The sequence below is a fragment of the Hesperophylax consimilis genome, chromosome 3 (assembly GCF_061612785.1).
Source record: "Hesperophylax consimilis isolate HC1 chromosome 3, BYU_Hcon_1.0, whole genome shotgun sequence".
Lineage (NCBI taxonomy): Eukaryota > Metazoa > Arthropoda > Insecta > Trichoptera > Limnephilidae > Hesperophylax > Hesperophylax consimilis.
The window spans coordinates 16063605-16085711 of NC_142838.1; the positions used below are offsets into that span (position 1 = coordinate 16063605).

Genomic DNA, 22107 nt, shown 5'->3' on the forward strand with positions numbered 1-22107 from the left:
AATCATTGAAAATAATTTAAACAAGTTAAACGATAATTTTAAACAGAAAAGGATTCGATCGCGTCTAGGAATAATATATAAAAATGGCATCAAAAAAAACATTTTTCAAGAAAATGAAGAGTAAGTATATTGGTAGTTTTTAGTCCAAGTATATGATACAGTTAAATATGACCGAAGTGGATATAGTTGAACTAACTCAGTGGTAAAGCAAAGCTCCGTCAAGGTCCTGATTTTTCGACTGAATCGTTTTCTGGTGTGTCTGTTTCAAATTTTCGGTAAGAGTCGCTAATATTGTCTTCAATGATGAAAGGTTATATTTTTATTTTCGGTTTTTTATCGAAAACAATTAATAATATCTTTAAAATAGCTCAAATGATGTTTAATCTAAAACGTCACAAGCGCAATTTAAAATAGATTATTTTTTCATTGTTGGTTTATGTGACTTTACATACATATTTTAATGTGATTAGAAACTATAAATGGATCCAATTGTATCCAATAGTTTTCAGTAAGAATTGTGATTAGAAACTGTGCCAATTTTTTCTGCAGTTATTTTCAGTCGAAATAATAATTTATCGTTGACGTATGGTCTAAAAACAAAGTTTTATTTATCACTTGCCTTCAGCCTTGTATGATACCTGCTTTATTAAAATATCTTCTCGAAATTAATTTGCCTTTTGATTGATGTTTCAAACGTCTGGGTGTAAAACCATAACTTTGATGTAATTGTATTTCGCGTATGGTTATGTATGTATTCTGACTATCCCACTTCACACACCTGTCATTTCTGTGAGGCTTTGACACAGCGTAGAAGCTTCTTCGGCACATATAAGCCTACACGTAGCGAGTAAACACATTCCCAGTACCCAGTACAACCTCCCTCGCTTCACGTTGGAAAATCATATTTGTTTTGAGTTAATTTAAACAGAAAAGCTGATGCGGTTAGGCTTTGGAAATCTGTATTTTTCAGACGTTTAATAAATCGGCTTTGTTTCACCATAGTAGTGATTATAAAGAGAGTAATTTTACTGTTATCAAAGATCTTACACGATTTATGTTACCAGTTTATTTTTGTCTAGGTAGTAGGATTACATGTGATTAATTAGTTCATGTTTGTCTGATCCAAGATATTTTGTATATTTTTATATAAAATAAACTCTAATTCCGACATTTTTTATGTATTGGGTTACTTGTTAATTAATGTTTTAGCTTATTTTAAAGTTTTAAAGATAAGCAGAAAATCTGTTAATAAGTTTCATAAAAAAGCTATTGAACGGTGAGTTTTGGAGTCTCGAAATATGCACAGTTTTTTTGGAGTGAAAGACTACGCAACTTTATTGAGCTCGAAAAGTCGTAGCGATCATTAGCTATAGGACACTGTAATATTCATTCAACTATTAAAAATAACATAAATCGTTAAAATTACTTAGACAATTTTTCAGAAAAAATTTATGATTTTAAAAAGTCGTGTGAAATTAGTGGTAACTAATAGTTTGATTTTTGTGTATATTTTTAAAGCAGTATCTGTCATGAAATAGCTGAAATTTACTACAGCAAAAGAATATCAATTTTTCATTCAATTGCACTTCGTTTTTTGAAGTCTGCAATTCGTATCTCAAAAACTAATTAAAGCCATTCTCCATTTCGAATTCAGTCGGCGTTCGCCTTTCTCGTTTTTTTGTACTGAAATGTCCAATGCACGTTCACATTTGTAGAAACGTATACTGCACCTCCAGGCGCCTCAACTACCATTGTGTTAAACAGACTAACCAGAGCCAGTCTTTATTCACATTTCAATGTGCATTCGCCCAAATCCAGTCAAACGTAGCCATTGATTGAAGATATCGAAAGTTTCATCAATCGAATCCAAACTTTTTTGTACAAAATGATAAATTTACTTGATTACAGATCAAATCCAGGGTGCTTATGACTCATTTCGTTCTCTGTGTTCCAAGTTCCATTTGAATAAAATTCTGTCTTACACAATACACATAAAATACAAAGACGTAGAGATTAAAGTTAATACCTATCATTTGTTTAACCCTGGAAGTGAATGCGGCAGTTTTGTTAAACTTGAATTACATATCCCTCGGAAACACGAGTCAGTTAACAAAATCCATAAACGGGGATGTGTGTACAAACGCGTGTACGCTGTAGTACATACGACATTGGAAAAGCAATAATACAAGCATAATACTAATAAACGTATTAATTTTATGCCGCTTGCATGGGATGTACTTACTCCCACTTGTGTTCATATTATATCCTGTATATCACATATTATGGTTTGATTAATTTCAATTTCCCTTTAAGATATTTCGATAAATTCGTTTATTTACAACGTTTATTTAGCTTTGTATATTATTATGTATTATTTTATTTGTGTTCTTTACGAAACAGTGGCTTTCTAGACATATTTCTGTATCACAAAACCCAGTCTGGCAACATTCGTATTTAAACAATACTCGTCGGTAGTTAAGCACACAGAAAAAACAGGTCGATTTGTCTTTGCACTGCGGCGGAAATTGAATCTACAACCTCTTACTGAAAGTTAAATTCATCTCCACCCGGGAAGCAGACGACATCTGTCTTCAGAACTTAAGCTGCCTTGTTCAAATACCTACAAATAGGAACTAACGTGAGTTTCTAGGTTCTTAAACATAAGGAACTAACGATTGAAAGCGGGAGACTATAGCGGTTAGGACTATCCAAAAGTTGTAGCGCCGATAGTAATGTTAATGAGAATCTATACAGATTTGTAATGAAAGTGTGTGAAGAACGAGATTTTCGTGGCAGGGGGAAAATTCATCAGAAAACAGTTATTGGGGTAATCTTTTGGTTGACATGACGGAGAAAAGAAGAAAAGTTTGACAAGATTATCGCCAATAATCTTTGAAAAAATATATAGCGCTGCGAAGAATAAGAAGAAGATTGATCCTGTGGAGAATAATTTCGGTAAATAGAGCACAAGTATAACAGTTTATGATAAAGATAAATGACACCAAGGGGTGGACCAACATTCTATTGGAGCGGCCAACATATTACAAATAATGTCAGGGAGAACTTCAGTTTTCCCAACATCAACATAATTTCGCTAACGCTTTATAGATTATTGTATGCTTTTAGCAGAGACAAATAATTAGTGATATAAATTTGAATTCAATTATACTGTCAACCTACCCTGTGCATCGTAAATGCATATTAACTCATTTTGAAATAGCGCTTTGCTTTTGCACGATGATCTGGTCTCCCACTCTGCATGCCGCCTTAAGTCCCGAAACACTTCTGGATGGAAGTAGAAAGGAACCTCCGAATAGTTTTCACTCCAGAAAAAAGGTGAAAACTTGAGTGGCAATCGGTTGACGTGAAAAATGCCCATCTCGTATATGGCCTCAAATGCGTTCTCACTGTCTCGAAAATTCTGATCCTGATTCAATAGGATAATTAGCTTTCACAGCCCTTCTGTTCATATTATAGGTGTTTGAATGCGGTTTGTTGCAGACCACCGAATATGTTTTCAACGAATCTCCGCTTATTAGTAGTTCGGCGGGGTTTATGAGGTTGTCAGTGCGATGCCTAAATCTCCTGAACTGGCTCGCAGTCCCTCTCTACCCTTCTCCCACACCATACGAAAAAAGGAGAAGAAACGCATTCTCAGCCAAAAAACAATTTCAAATCCAATCGAAGAACAATCAGAGTAATCCAATTTTTTTCCTAAGATTTTCCAAAATTCATGTGTTTTATAATTTTAGTTCCGTTGGATGACAAGAGAACAGTAAATGTCGCAGTCGTGTTTGCTTACAACAGTTTTAGGTACTCACCCGACTAGGACAGAAAGCTTACAAAAGTCGGCGCTCGAGGGCCTCGGGGCGGGTTGGGCGGGTTAGGCGGACTGGGCGGAGTAGCGAGAGTCGAGTTGAGCCTCTAGTGTCCTTCCGCCCTCGGCTATCGCGCCGCCCATCTTCTGCGAGATTATTGTAGGTGGATAACGCGGTGAGCATGACGGGACCTCTTCAATTCAAGTTCCATTATTCCCTCGGAGACGAGGGCACTTGAAGTCAAAGTTCATCAGAACTGTTATGTGATTGATCATTGAAATAACAAACTTTGTTCAAAAATAGACTCGAGATAAATCTTATCTTATATAAATCTTAAAGCAAAATCTATTAAAAATCAGTTATGTATGTATGTTCTACTAAAAACTCTCAGACGGTGATTTCTAGTGCTCTGATTTTTACTCAGTTTTCATGTCAGGAAAACGACACAACTATTTTTCAGTTTGCACATCATTTCCATCATGATATATTTCTTTTTTTGTTTGTGTTTTTACAAATGCTTAATGTAATTTTTTTATTCAAAATAGAGTCTTATTATCATTTAACAAACTCCTGTCCATCAAATTCAAACTGAATCAGAGCTGCATAAATTAATATTAAATGGTTTTAAAACAGTTACACTATTTTACTTATGATATCAAACCATAAAAGACTAATATACGTATATTCTATGAAATCAAAGACAATATTTATTAGAACTGTATTCCAATATTTTCGCCATATTTTTTGCACCAGAATATCAATATTAAATTTTAAAAAACCCATTAGAAACGACGCAGTTTTTGTTGACTCAATTCAAATAGACATTTCTCTCTATTATTTTTGATGTATTATATAGGTAAGTATATAACGCACTCAAAGAAATAAACATTCTAATGATACTGCTGGGTTTATTCAATTCCAATTCAATTTAGTATCGCTGTTCGTGTTTCCTTTGCATATTTAAAAATACCTGGAAACAAGTCGCAGTTTTTCTTATCAGTATCATCAAATTTCTTTCACAAAGACGTTCACCTTACATGTTGATACTGCAAAAATATGTTCAAGGACTCTTGGAAATTCTCGGGCGTGGATGTTTTTTCTGCCTATCTTTGGTAAGTGTTTCATTTTAGAGTCTCGTTTGTATGTTTAACTATTTGTATCAGAAAATGAATTTTGAAACGAAAATAGAACCAATTGTTGAAACGAGCTCGTTTTAAATAAAATGCACCTTTTACACGACACGAAGAATTACAACAAATCACAATAATCTATTCTATTACTTTTTTTTTTTTTTTGATAACGCACTAAGTATTTTTTAAAATATTATTTGGTAATGAGACTCAGCGGGTGCTTATCCGTGTTGAAGCCCCCATTTAACATTTTTGTGACAAAGTGGATGAAAATAAAATTGTCTTTTTTTAAATTGTGTAAAATACTTAAATAATTTAATTGAAATATTAAGACATAAAATAAAATATAAGAAATTAAATTAAAAAAGGTAAGTTAGTTTTAAAAATTAAGCAATATGTATGTTAGTATTAGTCCAGTTGTGTACGATATTTTTAACATGCAGGTATTTTTTTATTATTTTAAGAAAATTATTTTTTGTGACACTGCCTTTTTTGGTCTTTAATCTATATCTTAATTTTACTTGTGAATTTTTTTGTTTATCTCCTTTTTGGGGTAAGATTGTAATATGTAACAAGTAACTATATTATAAATGACGATTATTTATATAATATATAACTTTGCATTGCAGTCGCGATATTTAAACAAGCGGGTACTATATCACTAATAGGAGCTTGGTGGAATTTTTTAATATAATAGAATGAAATTTATGGAACACTTAGCGTAATTATTTTAATACAAAAACAATTGTCGTACCATTGAATGAACCATTTAAAATTATTACTGACCCGGTATTGAAACACTAAAGTTCTTAGAACTTTATTTTTTCCATGATTTAAAGCACCGTTTTTGATCTCTTAAATATCAAAGCATTTCTGTTATATAAAAGTTTGCGTAAATAGAGATATCTAAAACATCAATACCAAAAAAACCTTCACTCCAAACTCACAAAAGTATTTGGAGAACGTGTTGGCTTAAATTGATTGCCTCAATTGAATAGATCGATCGTCGCGATTGACAAACAAGCTATTCAAATTCGGGGATGAATATAAATAGGTCATAGGCAAGCAGGCTCTTTAAGTCCGAAGCCGTACGACGCAGTTGTAATATTTCCAAAAGCTACAACATTTATTTCGCACCGCAGACACTTGAATATGTTTTCTTATTTGGTTCGACTTAGTCGAAAACTCATTTAAACAAGTTTAACTTCGTTATTTTTTTGCAACTTTGAAAGCAATTTGTTAAACTCCGCAAAATAAAGCAAATATTAACAAAATACGACAGCAAAGAGGCGTTTAACGCTTAATTTGGAATATTTTTCTCCAGTAAAGATAAGGAGCAACAACGAAGGGATGAAATTAATCCTACACAAATGGAGTTGGACCAAGGGTGTAAATAACTTTGGAAAGAGGATTCTTTGTTAGAAAAGTCCTAGAGACTATATTAATTAATGCAGATACATGAATACAACAGCAGAAAATACTAACGCTACGAAGAGAAATGTTTGCCCTAAATTAACAGGCTTTTTTAATAAAACATCAATTATAGAATGTTTTATCAATTTTTCGTGACGATATATCATGAAGACACAAAGAATTTTCGTAGCAATGCAAAAATATACGGATTTTGAAGAACATGTGTTTCAACACCATGATAATATTTATTCGTAATTTACTAAGGCCCGGAATCACGTTTTTAACAAAAATTACCAATAATTTGTAAAGTTCTTAATAAATAAACAATAGTCATCTTTCTCAGTGTACATTTAGTAGCTAAAGCGAAAACAATAAATGCCTTTGAGTACAATCACCTCTCTAACATAATTTCTAAAATTGTTTACTTTTTATGGAAATTCTAAATATTGAAAACATGTTGTTAAATTAATATACTGAGCACGATAATCCCGTTCTAATTGATGCTAAGCAACTTGCTGGCTGCAAAGATTTGTGTTTTGCTAAACTTTTCTCGCAACTCCCAGTATTATTATCGTCCGCACGTGATTTGTATGCAATTACTTGTTTTATTATCAGGCTTGGTCAATAATTTGAAATTTAAAAAAAAAAATCGTGTTCCAAGAGAAATATTAGGCGAAATACAATTATATGTTCACAACCAAACCCTGAATAAAGTTGCCAGGAAACGTTTCGACACTATATTTCAGAATGAAAAATTAAAAATTAAGTTTAAAATCTCTTATTTTGTATCGAAGAATGCAACATTTCACGATGGAAATAATGTTTTGATATAAATTAGTTGTGTAGACCTAGTTAATATTGGCTGCAAAATGCTGTACAAAATGCATTATGCCAGAACTCATCATTTCGGAAATTAAATGAAAAATTTTAAAGAAATCATATTTTTTCTTAAGGTACCGTGCGAAATTATGTTTTTTGCGATAACTTCTAAAACACAATAAATTATTTAACAGGATAGAGTGCGAGACAACACGCAAAATATATTTTGTGTTCTTAAATACATGCTAGCTTGAACAGTAATAATTTACGCATCACATTTTTCTGACAGGCGCGGGAAAATTATTTCATTTTGAATACATAAAGAATATTCAGAATTCATTTATTTGCGCCTCTCTCTTCTAAAATATGATTATATTGCTTACACTATTTCAAGCCTGAAGAAAACAACCTTACAGTTGTGAAAACGGGGTTCATAATAAGCCAAGGTAGACGAGCAAACAATATTGCCCATTATTGCCTATTGCCGAACAATAGTCTTGCAGGTAAGGTTTTGGCCGTCAATAGTGTCGTGTCTCGTAAAGATTAAGGAAACGATATTTTGCAAAAACTTAACTAATCTTATACAGGGTGTCTGGGGGTAAAGTGCGCTAACTTCGGGAGTTGATTCTACATGATGGCAGAATTAAAAAAGATTTACAAGTTTTTTAGAAATTCCAACTTTTATTCCATATTTTTTATTTGTACTATCATGTAGCATCACTCCCAAAATTAGCGCTCTTTACCCCCGGAAACCTTGTATAAACTCGCGAAATTATTTAAATATTAATCACATTTGAAATTACGATAGTTTTGGTAGCGGGTAGCAGGTGGCAAACAAAGACGCCATTTTTATGTTTGTTTAACCAAGCAAACTCTCCGTCAACAAATGCAATACGCCAACAAGAATAGGCAATACACGACAATCTTGCGCAATCTTGACCAGCAATTCGAAAATATTGATAGAAGTACCTTGTCGGCAAGAAATCGTAATAAAGAGTTGCTCGTTTACTAGAGCCTTTTTAGTCTGTCTCAAAAACTTACATAAATTACTTTTCAAATTTAGAATTCAAATGGAACTCGGGTAAAATATCTGTATTTTTATTTGAATGTAATGTAGTTCGTACCCACAAATGTTGGGTATAATAATAAATTTCGGTACATTTTGAAATTCACATTCAAATCACATGTACATGATAGTATAATACGTGTACATTATGCAATAACATTTACAAATTTAAGATTATTTTATACGTTCTGAAAATAAAAACGCAGTCATACATATAGATTACATTTACATATTATGAATGGAAATTTAAAATAAGACCCATAAAATGAGTCTACAAGCAAGCACCTTCACTAGAAAGTACATGCAGAATATTTGATTTCAACCTGCTTATTCCATGAGTTGTTAATATTAATCTTGAGAATTATTATATTCATTGGCTCTTAAAAATAATTATATAACTGTGTCACTACGCAATTTTTATAATTTTAACTAAAGAAGTTGAAAAACTGATGGACCAAAACATAATATGAAAGAAACAGAGAACTCTTTCATCGGAAATTTTATGTAGAATATTTGCTTGGTCAACGGAACCGTTGTCAACAAAATCATTACCTTTTCTGAGCTATGAAGCTTTCAATATCCACGTATATTTATTTTTTACGTGATACCGCGCAAGAGTCTCAAAGCTTGCAACCATCCAGAGCCAGTGAGACTATGGCATCCCCAACTGTTGTATATCGTGAGGCGGAAGGTAGTGGAGAAGGAAAGAAGATGGGGAAGAGAAAATTGGGGAAGCATCTGGCTATTTAGATCTAATCACTACACACGTCTAAAGCCATGATAGGGTGATACTGACAGTAGTTTCCGTTTTGGAACGTGCCGCAAGTACGATACGTCAAGGGCCTGGCGCACACATGTATTAAATTCAGTTTTAAGTAAAAACAATTATGTGTTATAAGGCATGTATCAAACTCACTTTGTAAATAGATTTTCGTGACAAATTTCTATGACTTATTTCGTCTACAATAATAAGATATAAATAATCCGCATTAATTTTGTTGCTTTACTTATTTTCAATAACCTGGAGTATTTTTATAAATTAAAATATCAAATTGCACTTAACATATGTGTTCGGTATACAATCGATATATTAGTATTAAATAAAATGCAACACAAATTAATATAATATAATTTATTTACGCATTTGAACCTGTAACATCGGGATTGCTAATCGAAAGCTTTGCTCCTCGACCACTAACTAACTAACCGCCCTGTGGAGTTATGCTAGTCACACAAGCACTATACTCTAATAATATATGGTGAAACTGGCCAAGCTTACATACTCGTATATTATGAGAGTATACCGCTCGTGTGCGACTAGCATCTTAAAAAAAAAATATTTTATCAATAAAGTTTTCAAAAACTGGTAGTTAACTCGAGCAAAACTGAGTTTGGCTAAATCAAATCTTATCTGATTAATTCATATAGTGACTTTCAAGATAGATACCAAAACAAACGAATTTTATCTAAACCTTTTCTACATTTATGAACCATTTCACGTCTCTGCGTTTGAAGTGTCCCCACTTGCGAGTCCTCTAATAATAAATTATTTAGGATTGGAGTAAGGTAGTGGTAATGATATTAAAAGGACAATATCCGGACCTTTCATTAAGCACCCGCCCTAGTAGGCTTTCTCTCCACCTTTAAAAACTTACACAGCCTTTCGCACGCATGAGCATGATAGGTAAACCAAACACATTTGTATAATTTTATCCTTTCATTCAGTATAAAGAACGTATGTTAATACTGTTTGTACTACTTTAAAGTATAAGTATTAAAAGGTAAAGTGCGTACAAACAAAATTCCAAGTACATAGATACAAAAAGACTTCAATTTTCCTTTACAGCACGAGAATATTTTTGATGGAAGCTTTTCGGAGCTTTCGATAAGCTATTGTGTAGCTAGTAGAAAGAAAAGAGGGTAAATCTTTGAGTGTATTGTGAGTAATCCAGTGCCTACACAGTACACGTACACATATTGAAAATAGTTATTTGTGGATATGTTTTATTCCAAACGTCAAGCCAATGAATATCTGATTTATGATTCAATTTTTATTATGATTATTTTGTGGACTTATAAATTGAAGTGACTTTGTATAAAAGTTTGTTCCGTGAACATTGCAAACGTATAATTTACATAGCGGGAAAAAAGTTTTAACGTTCACAATATTTAAATTTAAATTTTGTGAACACACTACACTTTAATTTCACAAATATACAGGGTTGGAAAAAAAAATCTTTTTCCATTATTATTGACGAGTAATTACTTATTTTTTAAATTTATTTTCTTACATTTAGACTTAATGATCGAATGAAAAAAAAATTAAATCAAAACTAAACATTACTTTCTTATATTTGTCGGTGTTGACTTCATTTGCATTGCATTTGGGATTGTTTTGTTCTTTATGTTTTTTAAGCCGCCTTTGTTGTATTTTTGACGTTGAAACATAATACACGCTGAGCTTAACCTGATTTCCTTTGTGTTACAAAGTTTGTTTGTTGTCCTATGGTGTATTTTGACCATTTAACTATTTTCTACGGATAAAAATTATAATTGGTTTTTACTTAGGTTCAAAAGACTACGAACTTTATAGGTATATGTGTATTGGTAAAGGACTGCGAGATTTATAGTGATATGTATATTGTTAGAATGTATTTTCATTAACTAAATTCATATTCCGGATTTTTATTTTTTTGAATATTGTTAGATTTTGGGTGAAATGGGTTGAGGTGAAACAAAATAAGTAAGATTATGTGAAAAAATTTGCTGTTACAACATATACATCAAGATTTTACACTGGGAAATGATTTGACGACACTGGGGGATGATTTGACACTGGGGGATAAAATGACACTGGAGGATTATTTTGTTGTATTATTTCATCTGCCAGTACACAAAGGTTTTTTTTTAACAATTTTTGATAAAGAAAAGCGTTTTTTGTCTCATTTCAATTTGTCTTTGTAATTTTATATAATTTGTAAAAAAAATATTTACAGTTACGTTTTCATAATTTATTTTATTTGTTCGTTTTTACATCGTTATTTTCAACGGAAAATATATGGTGCAAGTGAAGCACTGAACAAAAATGTGTATTAATCTAGTTTTGTATAAAATAATATGACCTAGAGTTTTTCGTTAACGAGTTTCAGCGAGACACGTAAAAAATTCAAAAAAAGACAATAAATATTGTGAAGTGCATATTATTATTATGATGGTTTGTTTTTTTATCATTTTAATCGTCTACTTATGTGATGAGTTCAAACCACATTCATCTGCAACATGATTTGTTCCAACCGCTTCCATACCACGGCACTTTTTATAAGGCATCCAGGTTTAATTGGATTATTGAGAACAATCGGTAAGCTTTATGATAATTTGAGAATATCTTATGGCTGGGTTTCCTAGTTGGCTAGTTGCTATTGGTGGATAGAAGATTAACAGTCAAAGGAGGAAATTTCCCAGAATTTACTTCCTTGAAATGAGATCCATTTCCCGCGACTGGGAATTAATTAAACAGCTTCCGTTTCCTTGACAGTTCGCCATCTGATTTTTTCATATTGTGCTAAAAATATATGATGGTAAATGATTGTATTTTAAAAATTATATTCAAGTCGTGAATTCTTTAAATAAAACTTTTCTCACTCTGTTTAAAAATATTACTTTAGATCTTATTAGGGAATATTCATCACAATGGCAAATAATTAGTTTGATGAACAAGATTCTAAAATAAATTATTTCATCTTTCTTTTGCTTCTTCAAAATTGAATAGAATATAAACTTTAACTATAAATTAAATGAAGCGAAGTAACTTAGTTATTCCAAAGACATAACCAAATCATAATTTTATAATTATATTACGTTAAAAAATTAAATAAAACTTGTTTTATATTCAAATTGCAAAATTCCTTTCATTGAACAACTGGCAAAACATAATGAATAATTTAATTATTTTTGTTGGACAAGGGCTCCTGGCTTATAGGCAAACAACATAGCGTGAATTATTGGTTAATTATGTATTGTGTTTACTTGGGAAATTCATATATAATTTTCATATTATCACAATTTACTCACCAAAATACATCATGTACTTTTGTATGGCCTATTATTATTTGTAAAATCATAAACGCGGGCGTAAAGTACGTCATTATCAGGTCATATGCGAGGGTAGCATACATTAAACAAGGGCGGAAGGTCTTTACATTCTACATGACTAAAATGGTACCAATTCTATAGTAGTAGATATCCAACCGCTTAGCAGTAAGACAAGATAACGGTTATTATTTCGCGATTAGATGAGAAACCATTTCAAACTCAATTATTATAAGTTACAACATAACATTTCGTCCTTTCCCTCCTGTGTGTGATAAATTCATTAATTATAATATCTTCATACGAATGAGTATATTTTAATGCAATATGTTTATATAAAATAATTCACTGTCATCTCGATAGTAAATTATGTCTTAGCAATCTTATATACATAAATAAAAATGTAAATGTTTAAAGTTCTCCGAAAGTTCTTCACCAATTGCTTTGATTTTTTGACACAAAGTTGCATTCAAATACGCTTGTGTTTTTTTTATATTCATTCAAATATTATATAGATGTCACCTGTGGCAGGTAAAAACATGTTTTTTTTCAAACAGCGCCATCTATCAATTTGGTAGGCGGGAATGGGTACCGCCGCCCTGGGAACCATTTATTGGATGACCAACACCTCTGCCACAGGTCACCCCAAGTGGTTCGCTACGTTTGGTGACTTAGCAGGGGTGCCCGGGTTCATGGGTTAAGGTTTGCCCAGGTCTTGGTGGCGGGTGCGTCGGCCCACCTTCTGCGTGGCGGGCCGGTTGGGAGATGCTGGTTGAGGGAGACCCTTTACAACCGGTTACCGCTGTCCGGGCCGCTCGATAGTACAGGGGCCCGACCCTCAGGCTCACGACTAAGGGTGGGCTGCCCCATCAGCGAGTGAAAAAACCCCGCCACTGCTGTTGTGCCGGTTCGTGACCGGAGGGGACCCAGCAGCAGCGTTTGGGGCGCATTGGATGCCCTCTCCAGCCGGACTCTCCCAGCCTATCGCCTAGCACCGCAGTGGGTGGGCTGGAACCAAACGCTCATCACTCCTGGACAGCCTGAACCCCATATTCCTACCCACCCCTCACACCTTTCCATTCCAGACCTTCCTTTCACTTCATACCCTTAAAAAAAAAAAAATATATATTTAAATCATGAATATACATAAAAACAAACTTAACATCTTTACAGCGGCGAGTAGCAGGCGTCCCCGGTGCGGGCCAAAACTGTTGGTAAATTTTGCCAACATTCGCGGCCTGCACACAAATTTAAATTCCGTCCATCACCATCTTTTGTCCCAACGTCCCAATCTTCTTTTCCTATCCGAAACTCAGATAGCCGAGCCGCCAGACTCCTCCTATCTGGACTGCCCGGGCTTTACCCTCGCAAGCAAATTCCGACTCAAAGGAGGAGTCTGCCTCTATAGTCGAGCTGACGTCAACTGTGTGCGACTATTGAGTCTGGAAAACTCCAGATTCGACGTAATGTGGGTGCGCGTCAATCTTGCCAGTACGGCAAGATTCTACGCATGTCTATACCGCTCACCGAACCATAGCGAATCAGACACTTCCGAGCTCTTCAAACATTTGGGCGATACTATTGATGATCTCTTGCCCCGCTACCCTTCGGCCGAGTTTGTTGTTCTGGGGGACTTCAACGTTCATAACGAACCATGTTTGAAGTTCTCAGGCCCAACGGACTCGGCTGGCCGACAGGCGGAATCCTTTGCCATTTGCTACGGATTAGAGCAATTGGTTCAGGAGCCTACAAGGGTTCCTGATGTCCAGACTCACCGCTCCAATCTGTTAGACCTATTCTTAACTACTGTGCCACACGGTTATAAGATTGACGTCACAGCGCCTCTGGGATCATCTGACCACTGCCTAGTGACGACATCAATCCCCGTTAGCCTCAGACCAACCAATGAGAGGCTGAGGAGAAAAGTGTGGCACTATAGGTCAGCAGATTGGTTCGGTATGCGGGCCCATTTCAATGCTTTTCCGTGGTCAGCTGTTTGTTTTCGGACTTCGGACCCTTCAAGATGTGCCCAGGAGATTGGTGAAGTCATCAATTCGGCGATGGATGGCTTCATATAATCGACTACTAAAAAAACTGGTGTGGGCTCAAAGCCGTGGTTCAGTCGACAATGCTCCGAAGCAGTTCGACGAAAAAACGCGGCTTACCGAGCCTACAACACATCTCGAACGCCCGAAAGCAGATCAGCATACAACAAATCGGCAAAGGAATGCAAGAGAATCATCAATAGGTCAAAATTCGAACACGACCTGCAGATCAGCAAAAAGCTGGCTGCCTGCCCGCATGGCAGCAGAGCATTCTGGTCGCTTGCGGGCTCAATAGGTCGAAATTTTTGCAAACCCAGTTTGCCACCTCTTACCAGACCTGACGGCTCACTAGCAAACACCGCCACCGAAAAGGCAAACCTTTTAGGGAAAATGTTTGCGGAAAACTCGACCCTCGACGACGGGGGTGCTGTTCCGCCGTCGGTTCCTCACTGCGGCTTCTATATGAAAAAGCTGAGGATCCGGCATCGGGATGTACTCCACGTCATACGGGGGCTCGATGTTAACAAAGCTAGTGGACCTGATGGAATACCTGCCCTGGTATTGCAGAGGTGTGCTGCGGAAATAGTTCCAGTTTTGACAAAGCTCTTCAAAATGTCCCTGAAGTGTGGCACTGTGCCCTCTGGTTGGAAAAAAGCGGTAATTCACCCTATTCCCAAGAAAGGTGACCGCTCCAACCCGGCCAACTACCGCCCCATAGCGATCACATCAGTTCTGTCCAAAGTGATGGAACGTGTGATCAACGACAAACTGCTCACATACCTCGAGAAGAACAAAATTATCAACGACCGTCAATACGGATTCCGGCGGAACCGCTCGTGCGGTGATCTTCTCGCGTATGTGACGCATGTTTGGGGGCGGTGCCTGGAACGTCACGGTGAGACCCAAACGGTCGCACTAGACATATCCAAGGCCTTTGACCGGGTCTGGCACCGAGGACTTGTCAACAAATTGCATTCTTACGGACTTCCCGCATCCCTGTGTACGTGGATTGCTGACTTTTTAAGGGATAGGTCGATTCAGGCGGTTGCTGACGGTTTCACCTCTTCCTCGCACTCCATAAATGCTGGCGTCCCACAGGGATCGGTTCTGTCTCCGACTTTGTTTTTGTTGCACATCAATGACCTTTTGACATGTGCACCGATTCATTGTTACGCGGATGACAGTACAGTTCATGATAGCTTTTTGTTTGACAAGCCCCCAAAGGGCACACAAACTCCAACGGCTCGGAGGGCTTTGAAGCAGAGAATGGACGGTTATCTCGAGAGTATTTCCTCCTGGGGTAAAAATAATCTCGTCGAATTTAATGTTTCAAAGACCCAATCCTGTCTGATTACGTCTAAAAGGGATCCAAATGATAATCTAGTCTCCTTCAACGGAAGCAATCTTCCGAACAGGCCTTCCATTGATATGCTTGGTGTAACTATAAGTGACCAGCTCAGGTACGGGGGCTCCATCGAAGCTAGAGTAAAGTTGGCCTCTCAGAAGCTGGGCGTACTGTACAGGGCCCGCAGATACTTTAATAGTACACAACTGCTCACCCTGTACAAATCGCAAGTGCGCCCTACTGTCGAATTTGGCAGCCATCTCTGGTCTGGAGCCCCAAAATACCTGAAAAAAACCCTTGACTCTGTGCAGAAACGGGCGGTCCGTTTGATAGATTCCCCAATCTTAACAAGCGGACTGCAATCTTTAGAGCACAGGCGTCAGGTAGGTATGCTGTCCTTGTTCTATCGGTATTACAATGGAAGATGCTCTGAGGAACTAGCGTCATTGATCCCTTCGGCACCGGTGCGTAGTCGGGATACACGCCAAACGCGCGCCCAACATTTGTACACAGTTGACACTTGTCACATGAGAACGGGTCGCTTCTATGATTCGTTCTTAAGTTCAACAGCTCGGCTGTGGAACGAACTGCCGGCCTCTGTGTTTCCTCCCTCCTACAACATGGGACTCTTCAAGACCCATGTTCACTCCTTCCTCTCCACAAAAAGACCCTCCACACAGCATCCCCAAAGATGACATAGGCCCTGAGGGAAATTATTTTCTTCAGGGCCTCCTGTGTGGAGTAAATATAAAAATAAAAAAAAAAATCTGTTGGACAAAGACAAAACACTCTATTGTTTCTCTATCTGCAGAGACAGACTGAGCAACAGCAACGCGTGGTGGGGTAAAACTGATATTAAAATAAATGTTCCCAAATCCTATTGTTTAAGACGCCATAGAACAGAGTGTGCAAAAATAGAAATTTTTGGCGATAACCTATTTGCATTACAAATAATGTCCTGTTACTGCTAAAAAATATTAAATAATTTATTAATGAGCTAATTGTATTATGCTTTACTTATATCTCTCCATGTGACTCTTAAATATCTTACCTCTGTTTGTAATTTTTTTTCATTTGAGTGAGTTTTTTATGTGTTTTACCTGTTGTTCTTTCACAGAATTTGAACAATCATAAATCATATTTCAGAGCTATTTTTTTAAGTTCTGTGCAATTTTTATTCAAATTCTGTTATAATTGTTTCACAGAACTGAAATAATATCAGAACTTGAATATAACAATCACAGAACTTGAAAATTTGATGAATTGTTCAAATTCTGTGAATCAACTTGCTCTATGTTTTTAACCTAACCATCTGTACAAACCAGTATAAATACATAAATAACGCTGGGCCAATTTAATCTGTAATATTCATAGTACCAAATGAAAGGGACGCTTAGAAGTTATACTCGTTTAACTCGTGTAGAGAAAAGATTGTCTGGAGAATACTTGATGCGCAAGCGAATTTAAAATGAAGTCGAGACACTCCAGGTAGGCACGTCCTAGTAAATCAAATACTTGAGTCAGGTCATGTCAAGAGTCGGAATAACAGATGACTATGTATTAGTCAGTGTATGAATGGGATGAAACAAAGAGTGCGCGCAAGGATATTTTGCTTTCAATCTTGATTGTCTACTCTTGTGATAAAATAGCATGGTGGTCGGTTTGTTTGATAGCATCAATTACAGCACCTCTTCATTTAAAATATAATCATTATTTAAAATCACTAAATTGCAATAAACATTGATTTTCCTTTTTTTGGTAAACTAACAGTTTTTTCACGGAAATTTATTTCCTCATTTTTGGTAACAAAACTTCATACTATAATTAAAACCTCATACTATAATAGTTGGCCGAAATTAATTTAATTCATCGGTGCATGTTTTTTACACACTTTAAAAGTAAGTACCGGTTAATTTAAACATCGATAACTATAATAAATTATTATAAGTTATAATTATTCGGCTGTAATATCAATATAAATTGAAGATAATTCACGAGTAAAAAAGTTGGTTGTTTACAGGTGGAAAAATATAATAAGCAGTAATTATTGATTGCAGTACTAGTACATATTGAATTATTTGGCGGGTTGGAAATAAGCCAACGTGGCTCAGTGGTTCAGAACGTCTGATCGGACATCAGAAGGCGCGGGACAGATTTCCGTCGGCGGCATTTATTTTTACTGGGGAGGTATTTTCAATTTGTATTGATATTACAGGCGATTAATTATTGCTTATAAAAATGTATTACCATTAGTGCTATAACATTATAAACATTAGTTTATCATTAAAAAAAATCGATAACTTTAACTCTCGCGTGTTTAAAAAATGATACGATAACTAAATATGTTCGTACAAAAAAATTTTTGTGACTGCGATGTCAAAAGCTCTCTAAAAACATTTTTTTTTAAGGAACGGAAATCTTCTTAAAAATTTTAGAGAATATAAAAAATCCCGATTTAATTGAACACTCGCTGCACGATCGAACAGTATGGAATATTCTTTTAACAAATAATTTTTATATAGTTTGGCAAGTAATTAAGGAAAGTATATTGTATTTTTCGAGAAAATTATTGGTTTAGGCGCTTGGAAAAAATAGAATAAAATGTTGTTTGGAAACCCCCTCAATAAATAATTAATCTGTGCGATTCGTTAAGACATAGTATTTAACTGTCTTGATTAAATAATAAAGAGTAATTTATCTTAATATATCTTCAATACCATTAGGCTTCGTAAAGGCTGTGGAATCAATTAAGTGCCTGTTAAAGTCACATTTTTGCCGGATATTTAATAAGATTAATTCTCATCATTTGTGAAATATTATGCCACAGTGCTGCTAATTATTATCCTTGGAGATTTCTGAGAATTTGACGAGGATCAATACATTTACTCAGCCGTGTGGTTTCGAGCTTCTGCAGAATTTTGAAAACTTAAGAAAACGTAATAAAGCTACCAAACCGACAATAGCTTTATCTACAATGATATGAAAAACGTAGAATATTTTCAACAATTAATGGTAATACTGATTTTCTGTTAAATGTTTCTATTCTACCACGAAGGGGAGAATCAAAATATGAAAGATGTGCAACAAACGAAATGTCACATATATTATACATAAACCTACGTAAATAATATATTATATATTAAATAATGATCTTAACAATAAATCGGTAGTTTATTTCTAACATTTTTTTCATTACCTGTGACTGCGCAATGTGAACTGTTATGTCTTATTTTTCAAGTTTTATAAACATGCTGTAACTTGGTATTCATAATTTTTGATATACGATTGTTTTCTGCACATTTTCTGTTTGGATGATTTCCTATGGGACACAACAACCTTCTTTTGGTTACTTACCTGTTTCAATGATTTCGTTTACGTTTTTACAAAAAAACATTTCCACACACAAATCATCTCACGTTCATGTAAAATCCAAAAATGTTAAACTAAACAAGTGATCATAACTTATAATAATTTCATATTGGAAGAGATTTTCCTATTACTGTCATCTTTAAACTGATCTGAAAATGCACACAGTAAGATGAAACTAATCCGGTCAAAAATTAATAAGTGAAACAAAGTTTATTTATTGTAATTTTACCATTGACCATGAATTAACATGGTTTTAAAAGTTTATTAGTTTCGAGCCCTTATTTATTAAACATAATTTTTACTTTATTCGTAAACTTTTAATATTATTGAAACAAATAATAAGAAATGAGTACAATTTCAAATTATTTGTATTTTAATAAGTATCCCTTTGTTATGGTCATCAAAGATATGTCGCTATTATTTTATCCCTCATTTTAAGAGTAAAAGTGTAATTTACTAGTGTCGTTCCAGAAAATCAATGGGTATTTTATAAATACTAATCAATCTCCGTAGTTACTACCCCCTATCCAATCATCGGTATTCAAAGCTGCGTACGCAATTCAGCCAATCGACTAATCAAGCGGAAGAATTTCAGACAAATTCACCTACGGTGGGTTGAATATAGAATAGTATAAGAGATGAGACAATGCTAGTTTATTTTTCTATTTTTTTACGATGATATTAGTATTTTTTTGTAGTTTTACCGAAGCTGATGAGATTTTCAGAACTTAAATATGGATCAAACTAGGCGAAACGGTGGACCTGAAGAAATATAATTTAAATATTTACACAGAGCACTCCTAGAGGACCTGCCGTACCAATTATGAATTGACACAGTTCAAAGGCTGCGTGGGCTCATCTCAAACGTCCTACACATGCGCACCGCAATTTTTATGACATGAATGGACAAAAACCTGTGTTTAAATTTAAAGCAAAAACCTAATCGATTTTCATAATATCATTAAAATTTCATTACATTTCAGTGCGTGCATTTCAGGAAAACAAAGTGAGGGTTAATTTGGAAGATATATGGCTTTAGCTTTACCTTCACTGTAATCAAGTTAATTTTGCTGTGTGTAACAAATTCAAATGTGAAAAACAAATTGTCGCAAATTATTAACTCCGTGTGTGTGTATGTAACCCAGCATGCACGCTGCGATGTGTACGTAAACAGTTTTTGCCCCCTCGCCGCTCTCGCGTGAACAGGCTCGGCAACAGTTGTCGCACGACATTCAACAGTTTCTTTTTACGACACTTGTCTGATCAAAATAACATCCGCACTATTAGGCAGGACGTATTATTCGTTACTTAATGCTCTCAATTGAATAATACACATCTAAAGATGTTAGATATGTGCAGAATTAAATAATTACATTTTAAAGGGCTGTGAAAAGGTTCCACGCTGTACTGTTTGTACACCACTGAAATTATAGAGTCTTGAGTTTCAGGAGAGTGAAAAAAATTTCGCTTTTTTTAAATATATTTTTTGATATTTTTAATCTATTTTTTTCATGTTGATTGCAGTGAAGGTGGTTGTTTGTTTGTTTGTGTTGTTGGATTGAGGGGTTTTCTGACCTCTGGCGAGCAGCAGGAGTGCGAGCGTCAGCAGCACCAGTAGCCTGACAGCCATCCTCCGCTATCGGCGGGCCGGCCCCCCGGACTGGTCCGTCATAAGGCGGGACTCACGGGGCGGGCGCCGCACTCATGGCACTACACTCACTCGCAGTGGGGCGGCTCGCGGCACACGTGTGACTGCCGGCGGCGGCTGACGGCGTCTGACACGGCGCGCGCCTCGCCCGGGCCGCGCTTGCGCTTCTCCCCTGCCCGTCTCCTATCCCCCGGGCTCCCCGCTAGTCATTCTGCTCCCGCCCCCGGGCTGCCCCCCACAGGTGTACTGCTGCTGCTTGCTGCCTACAGCCTCTCTGACCAACCGTCATCCGCCAGAGCTTGGAAATGAGTCCTTCACCCCAGCCAGGCGTGCACGCGAATCCTAACTAAAACTACCTCCAACCAATTTTCTTATTTTTTATACGATAGATTACAAGAATCACCAAGACTAATGCATCCCTTCACAAACGATATAAATTCACCATTCAAGAATGCCTCCGAAATTATATCAGATAAATTAAATGACTATCGACAGTTCTATGATAATTCATGAAAACGACAATTGAACACACCTTTAAAAAGTGAAATAAAATCATTAAAATCGATGAAGAAATCTAACATGTTAACTTCAAGAACGTAACCTATTTAACCTAGTTTTTGTTGTAACGCTTTTTGTGACTGTATGTTCCTTTTTACAAGTGTTTTTAAGTGTCATTTAGATGACACATCCGGTCACTGTAAGTATTGAGTCAATAAGCAAATTTAAAAACATTTTAAGTACTATTTCGATTCTGAATGATGATCTCTTTCTAGGACACGAAGTGTATCTTCAGCTCTTTAAACCATTTCAGATATCCACGAAAATATCCCCAGGCATAAACATGTATTAACGCTTCCATGTTACTTTATGCACTTCAGTGCAATCCGTAAATACGACCTGAAGAATCCACTGCACAAAATTCCGAGTAACATTTTTTAACTCGATTTCATGATAAAAGGTATTTATTCGCGAAAAGAATTTCTCTCGGGACGTAAAAGGTTTTACTCGCATATACGAGTAGGTCAGCCAACATATGGAAATATAGTCGGACATTGGGATATTTAAAAATATTTCAGTCGCATAAAACATGATTTATTGGAGACTCCGTAAGAAAAATAATTCAACTAGGTAAACAGTTTCGTTTCGTATAAATTGTTTCATTTTTTTTCGTAGTTTCGTATATTTTGTTTATTTCTCCTAAAATATACAATTCGGTACAGACAATCATTGAAGAGATCAAAAAAATCAAATCATGCTAAAATATATCGAAACAGATGCGTTTTTCTTATAGTAGTAGTATTTACTTGCATCAAATTTATTTTGTATTGTTCCATTTATGTTTCGCTGTATTTGGACTTGCTGTAT

The 22107-nt window shown here is 35.4% G+C and overlaps 1 protein-coding gene across 5 annotated transcripts in view; it reads right to left on the minus strand.

Moving 5' to 3' along the window:
* The window catches only part of LOC149425017 (neuronal acetylcholine receptor subunit alpha-7-like), a 402913-nt gene extending 382068 nt beyond the window's left edge, over positions 1-20845 (minus strand). For all 5 annotated transcript variants that reach the window (XM_089648468.1, XM_089648467.1, XM_089648485.1 and 2 more), the window contains exon 1: positions 20670-20845. In XM_089648468.1, the coding sequence (XP_089504594.1) occupies positions 20670-20724 (55 nt within the window). In that variant the 5' untranslated portion in view covers positions 20725-20845. The remainder of the gene's footprint in view (positions 1-20669) is intronic.
* Positions 20846-22107: the final 1262 nt, after the last annotated feature.